Source organism: Periplaneta americana, chromosome 9, assembly GCF_040183065.1.
Source record: "Periplaneta americana isolate PAMFEO1 chromosome 9, P.americana_PAMFEO1_priV1, whole genome shotgun sequence".
Lineage (NCBI taxonomy): Eukaryota > Metazoa > Arthropoda > Insecta > Blattodea > Blattidae > Periplaneta > Periplaneta americana.
Window position 1 is genome coordinate 12881945 of NC_091125.1, and position 20204 is coordinate 12902148.

Genomic DNA, 20204 nt, shown 5'->3' on the forward strand with positions numbered 1-20204 from the left:
ATTTTGTAGGCCTGGAGAAATCTAATTTTCGAGATGGAATAAAGGTATTGAAACATCGATGAACCAAGTGCATTAGTGTACAGGGAGACTGCATTGAAAAATAAAAATAAAAAAATGAAGTACGTTGTTATCTATATATATATATATATATATATATATATATATATATATATATATAATTTGAACTGGTAATGGAAATTACGGGAAAACGGCCGAACGGATTTTAATAAATAACTTCTCATTTTGAAGCTTGAAACCCAAAGTTTTTCAGAAAAATAGTAGTTTTCAGTGAAATGTCAATTTTTCTACGTCATTTTCTTATTTTCCAAAATCCATCTGTCGTCAGTTTTGAGAAATACATATTGGGTTTTCAGAATAAAACAAAACACGAACGCACTACAATAAACAATATCACACGAAGGCTACGACCTGCTGGATTGCTGACATATTTAGGCCCGGTTTCTTCAACCTTTGTTAAATTATAACAGTCTGTTATTCCATTTTAGCTGTAAACTTAACAGTTGAAGCATTTCTTCAGCTACTGTTAGTACTAACAGGCTGTTAAAACCCATGTTAATTTAACTGCCCAAATTCGTGCAGTTAAATCATTTAACTCATTGTTAGCATAGAAGTATTCAATATGGCTGGTGCGTTAGATGCAGAACTTTTGTATCTTGGTTATTTAGAAAATGTTATCCATGAATACATAAACAGAACGGATGATTTCAGTGATTTGACAGAACAGAAGTTCATACAAAGATATAGGTTATCAAAAAGAGTTGTAGCAAAAATTCCGGAAGAAATTGAAAACAGGTTAATTTACCCCACACAGAGGAACTTACCTTTGTCTCCAATGCAGCAGTTGCTTATTGCTCTACAATTTTATGCTACAGGTACATTCCAGATTATTATTGGTGATGTTGCAGTTGCTTGCAAGGCAACTGTATGTAGAGTAGTGCATAAAGTTTCTTCTGCCATTGCGTCATTGAAACCAACGTATATAGTATTTCCACAAGCAGAAGAACGTGCAAAAGTTATACAGGGATTTTCTTATATAGCTAATTTTCCTGGTTGTCTGGGTGCTATTGATTGCACACATATAAAGATACAATCCCCAGGAGGTAACAGAGCAGAACTATATCGTGGTCGAAAACCCTATTTTTTCATCAATGTTCAAACTCTGTGACTCTGAAATGTTGATTAGAAATATTATTGCTGTACATGACAGCACTATTTTCAATAATTGCCATCTTAGGGCACAGTTCGAAACTAGAGAAATAACTGAAGGAATTCTCTTAGCTGATAATGGTTATCCTTTAAGAAAATATCTCTTAACTCCAATATTAAATCCACAAACAAGAGCAGAAGCAAGATATAACAGAGCCCACATCAGAACAAGAAATTGTGTAGAAAGGATGTATGGCATATGGAAGAGGCGTTTTCCGGTACTTAGTATGGGATTAAGAGTCAAGGTTAGGAATGCACTTACAATCATTATAGCAACAGCTGTACTGCATAATATTGCTGTACAAACGAATGATGACTTACCTCCAGAAGACCGTACACTCCACGAGTACTTGGCTGAAAAAAGAGAACATAACCCCAGGATCAATGATAAAATTGTGCTTCCCAACGTTCCAGATGATCCTCCAACTGCTGTTGCATATAGAAATGCCATCATAGCCAACCATTTTGCTTGGTAAGTTTTAAATACAACACGAATTGAATAACCTATTGGATATTTACAAAATTTTATTCATTTATTAATGATAATGGACACACACTGCAATACAATTATAATTACTTGGAACTAACGGCCTCTACTTTTTCTTTAATGAGTACTAATTCATATTTCAGTATTTCTTGTTTCAGTAGCTCGTTTTGTTTTTTGAGTTCAAGAACTTCATATACTTTTTCATATTTTCTATTCAACATTTCTATTTCTCGTTCACAGAGAGTAATTCGACTTGCTGCTAGATTTGAGATGTTCCCACGGCATTCTGCAGCAACAGTGGAAGTTTTTTTTCGTTTTGATGTAGGAGTAGGAGTTATTGTTGACTGGGCATGTGTTGCTTCTGCCTAAAACAATTTAAAAATGGATTCTATAATTCTACAGTGGCATCTTTAACATGTGATTTTGTGATGCTTATCTGAACCTAAGTTGTATTCTCTTTTGTAATTACTTGTAATAATTATTCTGTATTTACTGTATAGAAATAGTACTTAATTGTTAGTTTACCTCATTTTGAAGCTCCACAATTTCAGGTAGGGAATCCTCATAGTTTGGAACCTCATTTATTATTGGTAATACAATTTCCTGTGCTATGATTTCATTGTTGTCATTCAGTATTTCAGTTTCTCCTATAAGAATGCAATAAAATCATTTTTCTCATTTTAAATGAAACTGGTAAAATTTAAAATAAACATATTAATAAAAGTATATGAAATTATGTAGCTAATAACAATATATAAATAGAGCACAGACAAAAATCAGCTTCTTAAATTTTAAACCATTACTTTTGTAACTTTCTTGCCGAATGCGTATTATTTTCTATCTGTGCTTTCACACTCTTATTTGTGTTTATTCAGTTTTTCTCTTGACCAGAAGTGATTTATTACTAATGTTACATTGAAGATTTTGTAGTAATAAATAAAATAATACTTACCAATATACTCTCCATCACAATCAAACGGATTTTCGTCTGGCTGAATGTGGTCGTTAAGCATTGCCAGTATCTTCGTCGACTCTTCTGTAATTTGTGGTGTGTATTTTCCCCCTCCTGTCCGATATCTTTCCAGTTTATCATTCGCATTATCTTTCTTTGCAGTCCTTTTCATATTCTCATATAACTGTTTAATTTGTTTAACACTTCGCTGGGTAACTTCAGCATGCATGTTCATCTGGTCGCATATTTTCTGCCAAGTCTCACTTTTTGCTTTCAACATGGATCCATTTGTTTGTTTATTTTCAATAATTGGTTTATACTGAAACATTATTTCCAGCAAAAGGTTTCTCTCAAACGAAGAGAAATTGGTCCCACGATTTCTTTTTGTTCCAGTATTTCCCATTTCACAACACTCCACTCCACGCTACTGTGATACAAACGACGAAAAGAGGCAGAATTCAAACCTGAGAGAATAGAAAGATTCTATCCTCTCTGAATCTAACAACGGAAACAAGCGAGAATCGCAATTGTCAGAGTTCAGAAAACAGAATTGAGCCTATTGGTTATGGTTAAACTCTAGAATCTTTGGTTCTAACAGAGAGTTAATAAACAATATGTTAAAATGTGAAGTACAAAGTCGAAGAAACGCAATATTTTTAACAGCATGTTATACTTTTAACATTCAGTTAATTAACGGTATGTTAGGTGCATTTTAACAAAGGTTGAAGAAACCGGGCCTTAGGGTTCATATGGCTCAGATTCTCTGACATCATAATTCCAATATGTCTATCTTTATTTGTGTAACTTTTTCAGAACGTTTCTGTAATATTGGTTATTAAAAACTTCATGACTTATTAAAAAGAATTTACAGGTCAGATTCTCTGGTGTATAATTTTCTGAGTACAGCTGTCTGTGTATTGGATATTAAAAACTACAAAACTTAAGAACGTTTGATGACATTATTACCATTAAAAACGAAATAGGCCTATTATTATAATGAATGCCATGATGTATTTGTCACTAATTATACAGATTAATGCTTTATTGTTAATATGAAAGTGAAACCTTTTGGGGTTATACAAGTAGGTGTAGAGAATATTTGAAGTTAGATCTTCATTTCTATAATATTTACTGAGTGACGGCTATATATATTTGTTATTGTTATTAATCAAGCGGTATGGGTCTTTTCGATATTATATTATTTAATATGTGATGTAGATATTTAAAGGTGAAAGTTAGAATTTATAAAACAGTTATGCTACTGGTTGTTCTTTATGGCTGTAAAACGTGGACCCTCACTTTGAGAGAGGAAAAGAGATTAAGGGTGTTAGAAAATAAGATGCTTAGGAAAATATTTGGGGTTAAGAGGAATGAAGTCATAGGAGAACGGAGAAAGTTACACAACGCAGAACTACACGCATTGTATTCTTCACCTAACATTAAATCCAGATGTTTGAAATGGCAGCTCATGCAGCACGTAGGCTATGGGTTAATCTGGAAATGCACATACTAGAGTGTTAGTTTTAAGACCTGAAGGGAAAAGACCTTGAGGGAGGCAGACGTTAATGGCAATATAATATTAAAATGGATATGATGGTAGAGACTGGATTAATCTTCCTCAGGATAGGGACCGATAGTAGGCTTATATGAGGGCGGCAGTGAACCTCCGGGTTCCTTAAAAGCCATTTGTAAGTAAGTGATATATATATATGTGTGATTCTTGTCAGTATTGTCTGGAGGAAGCGCAAAAATTATAATGCCTAAGGGAAGACCAAAAAGTATTACTTACTGATAAAATAAGAGGCCTACAAAATGTTGTAGTGTCCCGATCACTTCACCAAGATATCTTAGCAGGATAAAATGATTCTACCCTCTACATTCCAAAGTAGTTCACGAAACATGCAGCAGCTACTGTATACCAAGACGCTATGTCTATTGTTTGAAAGCACGACAAATCTGATATTTTCATAACTCTAACCTACAATCCGCAATGACCTGAAATAGCTATTGCTTCACTCCCACATGTAAAACCGACTGATCGTCCTGACATTGTTACTTGCGTTTTCGCATCGAAACTCAAGAACTGAAGATGTGTAGGTTAAATAAAAAGTATTTAGCATGAAGAAAACCATTCAGAGGGGTATGTTTCATTATTATGGAAGCAAATAACTTCCAAAATGTCTGTATTCTTCATTGGAAATAAATTTGATACATTTTAATTTGACTTCCAATGAACTTAGCAGCATTTGCTGCACAAGCCACTAGTTTTTTAATTAATTCCGAGAACTTTTCAAATTACCCTCATATTTGCAATTGCACAGGATTTCAACTTAAATAACATGAATGAAACTCATGATTTCACATTTTAATTTCGATTTACTGACTTGATAATATCGTATGCTGTAATATTAATCACCCTGTGTGTCACATATTATACAATTTCATCATTATGCAACAGATATTGATTTTCATATTTTTATACTTTATATGCTAATCTGATGATGTCACAAAATGTGAAAACGTTAATTAAATTTTTACAGCAACATGTTTTCATTATATTGATTTTAGTGCAACGAGCAAATAAGTTTTAGACTGGATATTAAATGTATATTGTTATTAATCTTTCTACAAAACTTATCGGAATTTCAAATATGATTTTATTGTAAAAAAATAATCTTCGTTAGACTAGAAACTAACTTTCGTACGCAATTAGAAGAAATTTGTTTGAAATTTTTGGAAGTAGTTCTGATTCTCCTTAATTCTAAATCTTAATTGTTTAGTTCCGCCTATAAAGCAGTGTGGAATTATAGGATGGAATGGATTATCGCAGAGTAGGCTACCAATTGCCCATTTATAAAAATGAATTATTAAAATATGTTTAATGAGAAAGTTGGATCATTTAACTCATCTTATATACAAAGAATTTAATGTTTTAAGCATCAAGCAAATGTATATGTATACAATTTAAATTTCTATCATACATATTAAACTAAATATATTTATATTATTCGCTGCTACGAACAAACGGCGAAAGATAGCTAGTTAGAGAAGAATAAAGAAGTGTATGTAATATTTGTGGACCTAGAAAAGGCTTTTGACAGAGTGGATTGGAATAAATTGACGAGAATTCTAAATAAAATTGCTGTAAATTGAAAAGGAAGATGGCTGTTCAGTAATCTTTATATGAAAAAACGAGTCAAAGACAGGATGGAAGAAGAAATGTCAGAATGAAGTGAAATAAGGACAGGAGTACGTCAAGGATTCCCTTTATCACTTACCCTGTTCAACATCTATTTGGAGGATTTAGTGAAGAACTGTTTTCAGAACATGAGAGGAGTGATAATAGGAGGAAGGAGAATAAAATGCATAAGATTTGCTGATGATATGACGATATTAGCAGAAGAGGAATTGATATTAAGGAATATGCTATTGGTGCTAAACAACAGCTGTGAGCAGTATGGGATGAAGGTAAATGCAAGACCATGGTCATACGAAGAAAAGTAAAGAAGGTAAACTTTCGAATTCTAAATGAGGCAGTAGAGCAAGTGAACAGCTTCAGATACTTAGGGTGTACTATGCGCAGTAACATAAGCTGCTGCCAGGAAGTCAAAAGAAATATAGCAATGACCAAGGAAGTTTTTAATAGAAAAAGGAGCATCTTCTGCGGATCTCTGGAAAAAGAACTAAGGAAGAGACTAGTGAAGTACTTTATGTGGCGTGTAGCATTGTATGGAGTAAAAACATGGACATTACGACGAAGTGAAGAGAAGCAACTAGAAGCATTTGAAATGTGGATATGGAAAAGAATGGAACATATGAATTGGACAGAAAAAATAAGAAATGAAGCTGTGTTGGAAAGAGTGGGTGAAGAAAGAACGATGCTGAAAGTGATCGGGGAAAGAAAAAGGAATTGGTTGAGTCACTGTCCGAGAAGAAACTTCCTACTGAAGGATACACTTGAAGGAATGGTGAACGGGGGAAGATTTCGGAGCAGAAGAAGATATCAGATGATAGACGACATTAAGATATATGGTTCATATGCAGAGACAAAGAAGGAGGCTAAAATAGGAAAGATTGGAGAATACTTGGTGTGCAGTAAAAGACCTGCCCTTGGGCAGCACAGTTATGTATGTATGTTCGACAAGAACTCAAGACAACCTTTTGTCTATTAATACAGAAATCTTCGCTCTGATTTCAAATCCGCTTACAAAATATTTCCATCACTTAAATTTGTTTAGTTAATTCTGTGTTTTGAAATGTAATCATAAATATTAAAATAAGCGCAATTAAAATATTAAAATAAATGTAATTAAAATATTTAAAAAATACAATTAAATATTAAAATAAAAATAATTACAATATTAAAATAAATGTAACTAAAATATTAAAATAAGTTTAATTAAGATATTAAAAGAAAATAATCAAAATGGCGGACGATGATCCCTAGTATTTAGAGAGCCTTAGATGTTGTGTTTGTGGTTGCAAAGAACTTATAGCTCTGGGGAGAGAACACAGAAAAAAAGAAGGAAGTGTGAATGAGAAACTAGAGTCTACGCAGAATAAAATAAGTGCATCTGAAACAAGAAGTTAAATATATTTGAAAAGACTAAATTTTATTACCTATAAAACGAATATCCAGAAAATCCCTCATAACATGAATTACTATCCCAGTACATATAAATAATTGAAAAAAAGTTAAATAAAAAAGAAAGAAGGTCCTTTATTAATATTTCTTATTCCTACTCAGAAAGATGGCATTGGAGGATTCTCGGTCATTATGATCAATTATCTGACATTTCTGGACCAACTGTAAATCTAGTAATGAATTTGTATATTGGACATCTCTTGGCACAACAATAGCCTTCCTATTTCAAGTGAAATGGTAACGGGACCATACAGTATTTCACATGCAGGTAGATGGACGTTGCAGACCTTTTTCACAAAAGGAATTTCTTACATTCCTTTTTCAATGCAGTAGCCTCTCAAAGTTTGTGTCGACAGGACGGCAGGTGTTCATCTGTTGACTTGTTTTTCATCTACTAATAGTTTATGCGACGTTCTGTCAGATTAAACTAAAAATGCCTGAAGATAAGTCCACTAAATCCTTTTTAATTAAACAATTGATTTCAGTCAATAGTGACTATTCAAGTAACGGCGATGTAGTGTATTGTCAAGAGAAGACTGTGAAATGCGAGAAAAAGTTTCAACTAGAACAGCATTCAAAAACAACTGCACGTCTCAGGTCAAAACAAAAGGGTAAGAACAGGTACTTCTAACTCAGGCAAAATCACGGCATGGATAAATATATAATTTATCCATGATCACGGTCTGAAGTTAGTGCATTTCCCGCTGACCTTTGTAAAGCTTTTGTATGCAGCATAAATTAAATAATCCAAATCTACCATCATTTCTTCAGAAATATTGTCTTAGTCAAAGAAATGAAACATGTATATCATTGAATTAAAATAAAATAATTCCTTTGGTTAGTGCATATTGTTTTGTTTTTAGTGCATATTTTCAACATTTTAGTGCATATTTGCATGCATACTTTAGGTACTTTCAGTGCATATATATCCGGGCCCTAGTTATTACGGAGAGATGAATAAATAAAACAACTTTCCTTCACAATTGTTTTCGTAAAATGAATACGTTTTAATAAAATAATATCATATCATTAGACCCTACTTATACTGTATACCTGTTTCCGGTACGTCTTTATAAATATGAAATAAAGTATATAATAATTTACATTTAGTTTTGAAATAATATCAAATATGTTAGGCAACACAATAAAATCTTTTTATACGATCCATTAACATATTTATTCAATACCTGTCCACACCTGTGGAGTAACGATCAGCGCGTCTGGCCGCAAAACCAGGTGGCCCAGGTTTGAATCCCGGTCGGGGCAAGTTACCTGGTTTAGGTTTTTTCCGGGGGTTTCCCTTAACCCAATACGAGCAAATGCTGGGTAACTTTCGGTGCTGGATCCCGGATCCATTTCACCGACATTATCACCTTCATTTCACTCAGACGCTAAATAACCTGAGATGTTGATACAGCGTCGTAAAATAACCCAATAAAATAAATAAATATTCAATACTGACCAGCGTAGCGGAATATAGCACAATTTTGGCAACACCGTAGCGGATTTCGTGTTTCTGAAGTTGGGCAGACTGACGAAAGGTGAACATGGATGTTTACCAATTGAAATTACGTATGTTAGTGTTCAATTTTAGCTTTATAATTGAATAAATTTGATTACAGCAGCATCTTTGTCGTGAGATATATACATATCTATGTATAAATTGTCATTGAAAATAATTATATGTAAAGAAGTAAGTGCCAATATTGTCTCAACAAGTTAGTATTTATTAACTAAATACTAGGCCTATACTAATAACCTCTTTAAAATGTGTAGTATATATTATGTTAAGTTTTGCTGTTTAGTATTTTAGCGTATTGTTGTTCTTTGCAAATCTCTCTTTTATTTTGCAGTTTAAAATGCTGATCATTTACTTTTAGTATTAAAATGATCATGTTACGTAACCTTAATCTCAGACTCCACATTACAGTTGATCGTGAAATGCAGAAGCCTAGATGTCATTCACAAAATTTTAAATTTCTGTCTATAGTCCTGTCATAAACCAAGAAGGGCAGGCGAAAGCTCTTTGTTCTGAATGTGGCAATTCGTAAATGGAAGGTGTAAGCGGAGTACGAAGGGAACTACTTCAGCACTAAATTTAAAGGTCATATTGTTTCAGAAAAGTGTTATGAAGTATAATTCAATAATAGTTTATATTTTCAGTCAAAACACTTATCAATATGTGAAGTCAGAAAATAATTCTGTTACATCATATTATAATTTAAAGGTCACTGAACCCATTAGCAAATATTTTCGACTTATACAAAAAGTCATCTTCAGGTGAATCCTTAAGCAAACAATTTTGAAAATAGGTGAGGGACTAATCAGGTACATTTTGATCTAGTAGTTGAATGCACATGCAGGCATTTTACAAATAGCCTATATAGTTGTCATGACTCTGAGGTTAAATGGTTCACATACAAAATAAAACACTTATTTACATAGATAACTGAAATCTCTCACTTTTGCGTGTATATGAAACTATTGGCATCTATGGCCTGATGTTAAAAACTTGTGCAGTCAAGTAATGAACTTACACTGTATGTCAAGAGGTTAAAATTAAAATAGAAATGATATAAAAAATGATGAGTTCTGCAGTATTAATTAATGTGTTGTAGGGTGAAGGGAGTTCGCAGTCTGTTTCACCGCGGTGAAAGGCACTGCAATGTAACGCCGAGTGAAACAGGCCTTCACTGTCTGGACTCCATCAACTGTACATTTTACAAATATGCCTGATCAAAATGTACCTGATTAGTCCCTCACCTAATTTCAAAATTGTTTGCTTAAGGATTCACCTGAAGATGACTTTTTGTATAAGTCGAAAATATTTTGCTAATGGGTTCAGTGACCTTTAAATTATAATATGATGTAACAGAATTATTTTCTGACTTCACATATTGATAAGTGTTTTGACTGAAAATATAAACTATTATTGAATTATACTTCAGCACTAGTTTAGTCAAATTTTCGATAACTTTCTACCTAGTTGACGTAAATAAAGAAAAAAGGAACACTGCTGTACTAAAACTCAATATCTGTTGCTGTTACCAGTTCCTCTCCAGTTACTCACTAGTATTGCACATTTGACACCTCGTAAATCTTCACAATAGTGTTACCGGTACCAAAGGAAGGGAGACTAGCAAGGACTTCCACACCGAACTGAAGACAGTACAGGGTAGTGTGGGAGAGGAGGATTTGGGCGAGGTAGTGACATTATTAGACAATATTATGTGTATATGCAAGATATACCAGAAGAGTGTGCTTTTAGAATTAATTTACAGCAAATGGAGAATATTATTCAAAGCCATAAACACTAACGTGCAATCTCCCGATGACAAAATAAAAACGATTTGCGTGTTGCACAACGCAATTATTGATAAAGAAGAAATGCATCATAATTTGAGAGATGTTACAGCATTCCCAGACAGGGCCAATTAAAGAAACTTGAGTGGCAGACCTTTTTCAGCTGCAGCTCATTTAAGGGATGGATGAATCTCTGAAATGTAACATACTTCCAACTTCAAAAATTGTAAAAGTAAAATATTCTCTAAAAAATTTGAAAAAAAAAATGCTAATGGACTTACTTCAAGATCTTCTTTCCTTTTGAAAATATGGTCATATACTTTATCGAGTTTAAATGCCAGATTTTGGGCCCTAAAGTTTTAAGGTCCCAGAGGCTTGATGTTTGACAAAATACTCATACAGTAGTGGTATCTTCTGTATCAAAGAGGATGAAAATATATGAAGAGTCCACCGCAAGAATGATGGATGTCACTTTCTTGTCGAACATGAACCAAGACTGTCAATGCATAGTTTAAGACGTATAGAGTGTACATAGAGAGTTATATGGCATTAACACTGATAATCATTGTCCAGTAATGATCGGAAAATCACAGTTAAGCTCTGAGCACTAAGCATTTCAAACTTTCAATTGCTTCTCCTGCAAAATGTATTCCAAATGACATCCATCATTCTTGCAGTGGACTCTTCATATATTTGTACTTACCAATGGTAAATCAGAGTACAAAATGAAAAAATGAGTACAATTCCTTATCTTTTCCCTTGGGATTATTGTATGTCACTCCTATGTGAATAGTTATCTGTCCCTTTGACCCATCAAAGTGTAATGACTGGACTTTCTGTGCACACTTATGGAGGAAAATATGTTTACTAAAGTCTGTCCTTTTTTTTTTTTTTTCTGTCGTGAGTTTTTCGGCTTCTGTTTCCTTCTTCAGCCTCTCCAATCTTTGATATTCTGTTGCTTTCTTCTTTGAGCCATTTTCTAGAAAAAATATAAAATGCGAAAAATCCAAAACGGACCCGACATTAATAGGGAACAGATTTTTAGGTGCTGAAAGGAAGAGATTTAGAACTTTATAATGTTATCCAATTTAGAACTTTTAGGAGTTTATATAAAATTAACAATCATTTTAAATTTAATAAGTAAATATTCCATTTTAGGAGAAATGTATGTAGAGAGAATTGGTACTGACAATGAGTGGTATGAAGACTCATATTCTATCAGTGAAAGAAGCTGATTGCTGATCGGTTAGTTCCATTTCGCATAAGAGGGTGTGCAATGATGCGAAAACTAATTTGTAAGCTCTCGCGAACCTGAATAACATACCACCTCTTTTATGTTAGAATGGACTTTTCCAAACGAACTTCGGTTCCAGGAAATTAGGTAAAATCTTTTTTGCTCTTCTTCTAACATCACTATGAAACCAACTTGTCAAACCAGTGGTTCTCTATAAGATAATTTTTTTACATTTTAAATAGAATTTTTGTAATTTTTTTGGGCATTTTTGCATTTTAATACAGGTGTTTTTATTTTAAATATATGCAAAATACTAAAAGGCGTTTTTAGACACAAAGATAGTTTTTAGTCATATATAGGACTTTATGGTTCATTTAGGGGGATCCTGTATACTTGAAACATAAAGATGTCTAGGACGTAGCAAACAAAATAGGTTCAGAACTAGAAATTCGTTCCCTAGTCATTAGTATTACATAGGCCTACTGACAAATTACTAAATCGTACTTCAGTAAATAAAATGCCTAATTATACTGTAAGATGATTGTCAACCTCCTGGTAAAGATATCACTCTCCTAGCATAAAAAAAGCAGTGGTTTAGAAATATCGGTCTACTAGGCCTATAAGATAATTTCAGTGTATATTTCAGAATGTTATATATTAACTTATATGTTAGAAATGATGGTGGCCAATGTATATTAACAAATATAAGTGAGACATTACTTTTTTTTCTATTTGTAAGCTCCAAAAATAATGTTAGAAGATGAATGCCGCTTTCGTGTTTGATGTTCATTTCTAATTGCACATCTGCTTTAGTATTAAGGATCTAACAAGAAAACAGTACCTTCTGTACTACCAAAACTTCTCTGACTTTGACGTAGAAAATCGAATGCTAGTGCCAAGCTATTGTACTTGGAACTGGAGTACGATTCTCATGATTGTGTCAGTTACTGTGTTGCCATGTCTGATGAAATCAGAATTATTAAGGATGGTGAAAACTATGTTATGTCGACCACTAATAATCGAGAGTAGATGATAGCACTGGAGACACCGGAGATGAGTTGGGACTTAGCTGCTGGGTGAAAGGTCGGCCAGATGACATTAGTCGATCTACAGTAGTGGTTCGCATATTTTCCGCATTATCAGAAGTTTTGGCGCATCAGTATATAGGCAGTAAAAATATCCCTATATTTATTTTCCATTGACATTTAAAACTTTGGACACACTTTACAAATACATGAGGAACTTGTAAATGATGTAAAATATTTTATAGACAACCTGTATTAAGCTTTTAAGTATACATTTCGAAATAGTGGACCAGGTAATTAAGAAAAAATATTATTTAGGTATCAGGAGTCTGATTTTCTTATAAAAAGTGACACAGACATTCCAGGAAGTTGACATTTAAGGAGGTATTAATTCTTTTAAGTTAGTTTTCGCAGCAGTGGTGTTGGACTTTAAATTAGCAACATTGAGAGATTCATCCAGATGTATTTAAGAATAATCTCACTGAGCATCTTCTTGTGTAACATGAAGTTCAATGTAGTAACAAAATAATAATTTTGTTATTAAATAAGTTAAATGTTACCATTATTCTTCACAGAACTTAACAATAAAGATTTTGATTATTGATATTACAATTTGTTAATGTGTTATATATAAAAGTAAATTAAATTATTTATTAATAAGTAGTAACTAGTTATTAAAACAATGTAAATCAGTATTATAAAATAAATATCAACGTTCTTGAACATTAACATATCTCCAATTCGTAACATAACCATATACTCATGTGTAGAATTCAATTCCATTGCCACTTCATCCCACAATTTGTCCAATATAAACATATTATGGTGATTTTTATGTTTCTGGTCCCATAATGTGCACAAATGAAAACTGAGGAAATTAATTTATCGACATCTATGTTTTCTTTTCCAACTTGAACCAAGAGTCAAGCGAAGAAAACCTAGTGCTGAGTTTCTGTTGCTGGTACAGTATGCTTGTTAACAGCGAAATTTCATGCGCTGCACTTCACCAACATAAATGCACTCATTTGTGTAAAGGGAGAGATTTTTGTCTCGAGACTAGTACCATTGCTGGTATCTTTTATTGTTGCTCCAAAATAAACACAGTCTAAGGAAATACATGGAAATGAGATGCACATGCTGCTCCACCCAGCCGCCTACCATGTTGATGGATCATTCCCATCTGCCCACACCTCTCAATCAGCCCTCACTTTCACAGCAACTTTTCCATCCTTCTTTCGGTGCAAAATTGGTGTTGGCACTCGAATTTTTCTTTTGTTTATGGTACATACATAAGACTCTACTAGAAACCAAGTACTATGTAAATACATAATTTGTACTTTAACTTGGTAACATGATTGTAAAGAAATTACCACAGAAGTAGCAGATATATTTTCTTCCCTGTTTCTGAAAACTACAGAAGAGGAAGTTTGAACATGGCTTTATTTTTATTAGTATAAATGTGGCTTTGAAAATCTGGAATTACAACTTCGACAGTATTTAAGTAAAATTTTTTGAACCTAATTAAAAGCTGGCTCTATGGTTCAGTAATTGTTGTACTTTTCCCAATGTGGCAAACTCTCATCATACAATATATATATATAGCCTATATATATAATGTTTGTAATTTAGGCTAGTGGTATTTCATTTAACACTGACACTTTCAACTACCAGTAGCCTATATAGTTTATCCATTATCAAATTTTAAGGTAGACTAGAAATGGCTGACAAATTTTGTGTGGAGTTCTCTGTCCTTGTTCTTTTATGTATACTCTCTCTTTGGCATTATGGCCCCTCTAGAGTCAATGCCTGCCTAACTATCCAGTATTCCCTGTCCTGAGTTCGTCTTCTCCAACACTTTATTCCCAATTCTATGTTATCATCCTCCACATCTTCCAGCCATTTCTTCCTAGGTCTGCTGATACATATTTTATCACGTTATTTATCACTGAATATCTTTTTGATTAGTGATCTCTCATTACTTCTTACTATGTGTCCAATCTATCTAAGCCTTGAGCTTTTTATTTCTTCAATAAATAATCTGTGGGTTTATATCTAGTTCATATAGCACCTTGTTGTTCAAGCTTTCCATTCTTAATTATCAAATTTTGGTGCATAGCTTATATTTTTAGCAGAATTTCCTTTTCCCATGCTTTCTTTCGTCCTCTTTAAACAAACTCCATGTTTCAGATGCATATGTTACCACTAGTCTAATTACTGTTCTGTAAATTTTCTTTTTACCATTGTTGGAGAAGTACTTAGATATCATTAGATTTTGTAATGGCTAATGGAATCTATTTCCTTATTTAGTCTTTCATTTATTTCATCTGCTATTGAATTGTTTTCTGTAATGAGTGACCCTAAATATTTGAACTTCTTACTCTTTCAAACTTATACACTCCCATATGGATATCATCTGTATGTGGCAGAGGTCTGCATCGGACGTTTTCGCTCGAGCGCCAAGTAGTTCATAGCATAATCCGTTAGGTAGTTCACATGCATGACGGGTAAAATTATCACGAGCGATAAATCCTCGAACGGTATAAGCCGAGTGTTGGACATTTGTTCTTGTTACAGTGATGAACTGTGTAGTAACATCATAGATGTTTATGATTTCAAAACTTTGCAGTGTCTAGCTAACCTCTCCATAGTACAACTACAAAACTTGCTTTAAAATGTAATATAAATGTTGTAGGTAAATGTTTTTTTTTTTTTTTTCCACACAGGAGTGATTTTGTTTTTGCCACATCTGATAGATGTTATTGGATGTAAATGTAATTATTATAAACGGAGAACACAATCACGATAATGCAAGAACTGTATCAAGTTTTCTAATAATAATAATAATAATAATAATAATAATAATAATAATAATACGGTAATAATAATAATAATAATAATAATCTCTAATAATTAATGTGTCAATCTTTGTGTCTGTAACAGTTGTGCAACATGATTATTCATTTTATTATATTTTCTGTGACGTTATGTCTGTACTAATATTGTAATTAATCTACTGCTATATCAATAATATTTTGTAAAACGTTTCTACATTGTCGCAGTATATAGGCGGAACACTATGTATGGACCTAATTATTAATTAGCAATAATAACTATGCATGGAAATTTTTCATACTATTTTATTTATAACTTCATATTCCTGTTTTGGTACGTTGCATTGACTGTTCCATTAAACGTTTGTCATAAACGCAGAAAATAAAGCCTTATTTTTACCGTGTGAGCAAAACATATGTGTATCTTATCTGTTGCCTTCCATACAAGATAAGACATGTCGGTGAGATGACCTTGTACTGTGCTTCTATTTATTACGAGCATATCACAACCGATCGTATCTCACTCGAGGGTGCGACACTCGACTGAGTTCAAGCGAGCGATTTAACTCCAGTGCAGCACTCTCGTATGTGGCCATTTGACTCCATTTCTCGTAGCTATCATAGATTTCGTTTTCTCCTCATTCACTCTCAACTCATCTTTTATCCCTTCTGCAAATCTCGACAATGTCAACATAGTCTGCATAAGCCAGGATCAGAATCTTTCTGTTATAAATTGTATCTCCAGGATTGATATCAACTTTACTGATTATTCTCTCCAACATGGTATTAAATAATATGCAGAGAGCATCTCCTTGTTTAACTATATTACTGAAGGCGAATTCTTCTGCTGTCCTGTTCTGAATAACAACTTTCCCTTTGCTGTCTGTAAGTGTCCTTTGTATTAATCTAATTAATTTCCTGGGTACATAAACGCCCTTCCTATAAATACTATTGTACGCTTATTCTTTTATGTAGATATCCTAAACCTATGATACAGCTCTCCCAGCTTCACTTCCATCCAGGAGGAAGTATTGCGAAGATTTTACTACCCTCAGTAGATATGAAGCCGCAAATGTCATATCCAACATCCTAGCATGGTATTATTAGAACACCAAGGACGACTTCGTTGTTTGTCAAACCTGAAACTTCTGTCACGATTTCAAATATTTTTATAATACTTCTCCATTTTCACAATTCTTATCACTGATATAAGTTTATTATTCTCTTGTTAGCAATTATTGCTTGAATAAGATATTATTTCAATATTTGGATAATAAAGGGTGCAGCAGAACATTCTCCCTATTTTAAAGTTTAAATAAAAAACATATGTATCAAAATAAGGAACCTGTATTAATACGGATGGTATCTGAATAGTGGGAAATTTAGGTTTACATGCGTTGCCATTCCATTGTCGCAGCCCAGCGTGCTTTTTGGAGACGCTTTTAGATTCTCCCTCACGAGGCAGTTCCAGATCGGAAAAGCATTAACTTGTGGGTATCAAACTTTAGAGCAAGTGATGACATGATTAAAAAGGAAGGAGGAAGGCCATGCAGTGTTCAAACTCTAGAAAACATTAACGCAGTAAGGCGTTCATTTCAGCAGTCTCCAAAGAGATCTGCTCGAAAACACGCTAGAGCTCTTCAGTTATCTGATCAGAGTGTGCGTCGAATTTTGCACCTTGATTTGCGATTTCATCCCCACAAGATGGTCATTGTTCAAGAACTGTTTGAACATGATTATGAAAATCGTGTGAGGTCATGTGCAAACAGCCTTCAAAATGTGCCTGAAGATGCTGTGGTGATGAAGCACATTTTCACTTATCGGGATGCGTGAATCATCAAAATTTCCAATATTGGAGTGGACAGAACCCTCGTGAACTTCATGAAAAACCTCTACATAATGACCGTGTTACTGTATGCAAGAGTCGGGCAGGATACTTGGTCCTTTTTCGAAGACGATGGTGCTACTGTGACAGTAAATTCTCAGCGGTACACTTTTATGATCAGAAAATGAAAAAAAACCCACTGTTTAGATACCATTCATATTAATAAAGTTTCCTTATTTTTATCCATCTGTTTTTTATTTAAACTTTAAATTAGGGAGGATGTTTTGCTGCACCCTTTACCATATTGCTAGAAGCAGGCATGTTTCAATTTATACTGAGCTTTTAATAACCACCATTTTCCATTAGTTTTCAGAAAATATTTGAAGACTGCAAAATGGTTTGTGACAAGTGTGAGAAGAAACTGGGACGAGTAATTACTCCAGACCCCTGGAAGTCAGGAGCTCGTAACACTGTTGAGAGTGGTGGTCGTAAGATTGGTGAAAATAAAGCTATTACTGGTAACAAATTTCGATTCAGTCCTTACACAGCTAAGTTTGAGACTTGTCGTATTTGTCGACAAAAAGTGCATCAAGTGGGATCCCATTATTGCCAGGCATGTGCTTACAAGAAAGCAATATGTGCTATGTGTGGCAAGAAGTTGCTTGAGACAAAGAATTACAAGCAGTCATCGGCCTGAGTTCAGTACGTAAGTCATGTATGAACAAAATGAGCATGGTTTGTTTAATTACAGTAAGTCTGGAGTGTTTACTGGCAGTCGCTTGAGAGTTAATTTTAAGATATAGACTATTTCTTCATTTTGTTTTGTAATGTACTGGGATTATATTATATATAATATCGTGTAGAACAATGTATTAGTTTTTTAAATAAACTTTTTAAAATGAAAGTAGGCTCTTGTGATTGCACTTTGAAGTCAATGTCATTGAAACGAGTGAAAGAAGAGGGGGCAAACCTACCTTTCTCTTGCAATGCAAGAAGATTCTTTTATTGCCACTAAAAACGAATACCATATTTTATATATTGTTACAGAATGGAACGAGCATGGCAACATAATACAATGTGTTTTGTCAGTCCACAACAGGTTGCATGTCGGCTCCTTACCTGGTTGTTGCCTCAATTCTCACTGTTGCGTGTTGTTGCAGTCTCGACATTTCATCTGATTAAAACTTAAATATATATATATATATATATATATATGTAACACAACAACACTTGGTATATTCAGCCTTCTTAGAATAGCTGCTGAAAATGATGTCCATTTTTCTAGTACGAGGGGGATCCAGGAAATAACGACCGTTTTGTTGTAATAATTAAAAAATATATATTTATTTGAAAAAACAAAGTCTGTTACATAACTGAAGCTTCCTTTACTTCTCTACATAATCACCACCTACATTTAAAAATTTGTCGTATCTGTTCACTAGCTTTAGAATTCCCATGTTATACTCCTCTGCCGCCAGGTGTTCACTGTCTTCATCAACTCTTCATCACTTCCAAAACGCGGACCACCCAGAAAGTCTTTCAGCTTAGTGAAAAGGTGAAAATCGCTAGGAGCAAGGTCTGGACTATAGGGCGGATGATCAAAGATTTCCCGACCGAATTGAAGCAACAGTGTGCTTGCGGGCATTGTCGTGAAGAAGCACAACTCCTCTCGAAAGCATTCCTCGCCTCTTGTTTTGGATGGCTCGCCGTAGTTTTCGTAAAGTCTCACAATAACGATTTGCATTGATCGTAGTGCCTTTTGGCATGAAATCCAGCAAAAGAACACCTTTGCGATCCCAAAAGACAGTAGCCATGACTTTTTGTGTTGAGAGAGTCTGTTTGAATTTTCTCGGTCTCTGGGGTCTTGGTCTCTGGCGCTTGGTCTCTGGGGTGTTGTGAGACACCCAGGTCTCATCACCAGTCACAATTTGATCAAGAAAGGCGTCTCCATCTGTGTGATATCGCATCAAGAATGTCAATGCTGAGGCCATTCTCTGAGTTTTGTGTTGGTCACTCAGTTGCCGTGGAACCCATCGTGCACAGATTTTGTGGTAGCCAAGATGTTGCGACACAATTTCACCAAGCAAAGAACGAGAAATGTCAGGAAAGGCAATATGCAATTCGTCGAGTGATGTGCGCCTGTCTTGCAAGATTCTGTCGTTCACTTTAGTCTTCAGGTCTTCTGTGATGAGTGATGGGCATCCGGGTCGAGTTTCATCATGGACATTTGTTCGCCCATTGTTGAACATTTCGCACCATTTTCTCACATTTCTTTCATTCATTACAGTATCACCATACACTTCTTTCAATTGCCGGTAAATTTCTGCAGGTTTCAAATGTCGGGCATTCAAAAATCGAATCACACTCCTCACCTCACAGTCAGCGGGATTATCAATCACGTCGTTCATTTTGAAGTAACACAAAATGCACAATGGCGACTTGTTGCAACCAGTACTCACAACATTATGAGAACACATGTTAAGGAAGCCAGTTGACCTTCAAACAAGGAAGGGGAGTCAGCTGCGTGGCGGGTATGTGCGAACGGTCATTATTTCCTGGATCCCCCTCGTACATATTTCACATCTTCTCAAGATATTGTCATTCATATGCAACAGTTCCTCTGCACTAATGGACCTAATTCCTCTGCACTAATTGACCTAGTTCCTCTGCACTAA

The 20204-nt window shown here is 34.2% G+C and overlaps 1 protein-coding gene across 1 annotated transcript; it reads left to right on the top strand.

Annotated features, from left to right (window-relative positions):
• Positions 1 to 1439: 1439 nt before the first annotated feature.
• LOC138705784 (cysteine-rich PDZ-binding protein) lies at positions 1440 to 18433 on the top strand. Its single transcript, XM_069834422.1, has 2 exons — positions 1440 to 1699; positions 17896 to 18433. Exons 1-2 carry the CDS (start codon positions 1455 to 1457, stop codon positions 18224 to 18226), a joined length of 576 nt encoding a protein of 191 aa, XP_069690523.1. The 5' UTR covers positions 1440 to 1454; the 3' UTR covers positions 18227 to 18433.
• Positions 18434 to 20204: the final 1771 nt, after the last annotated feature.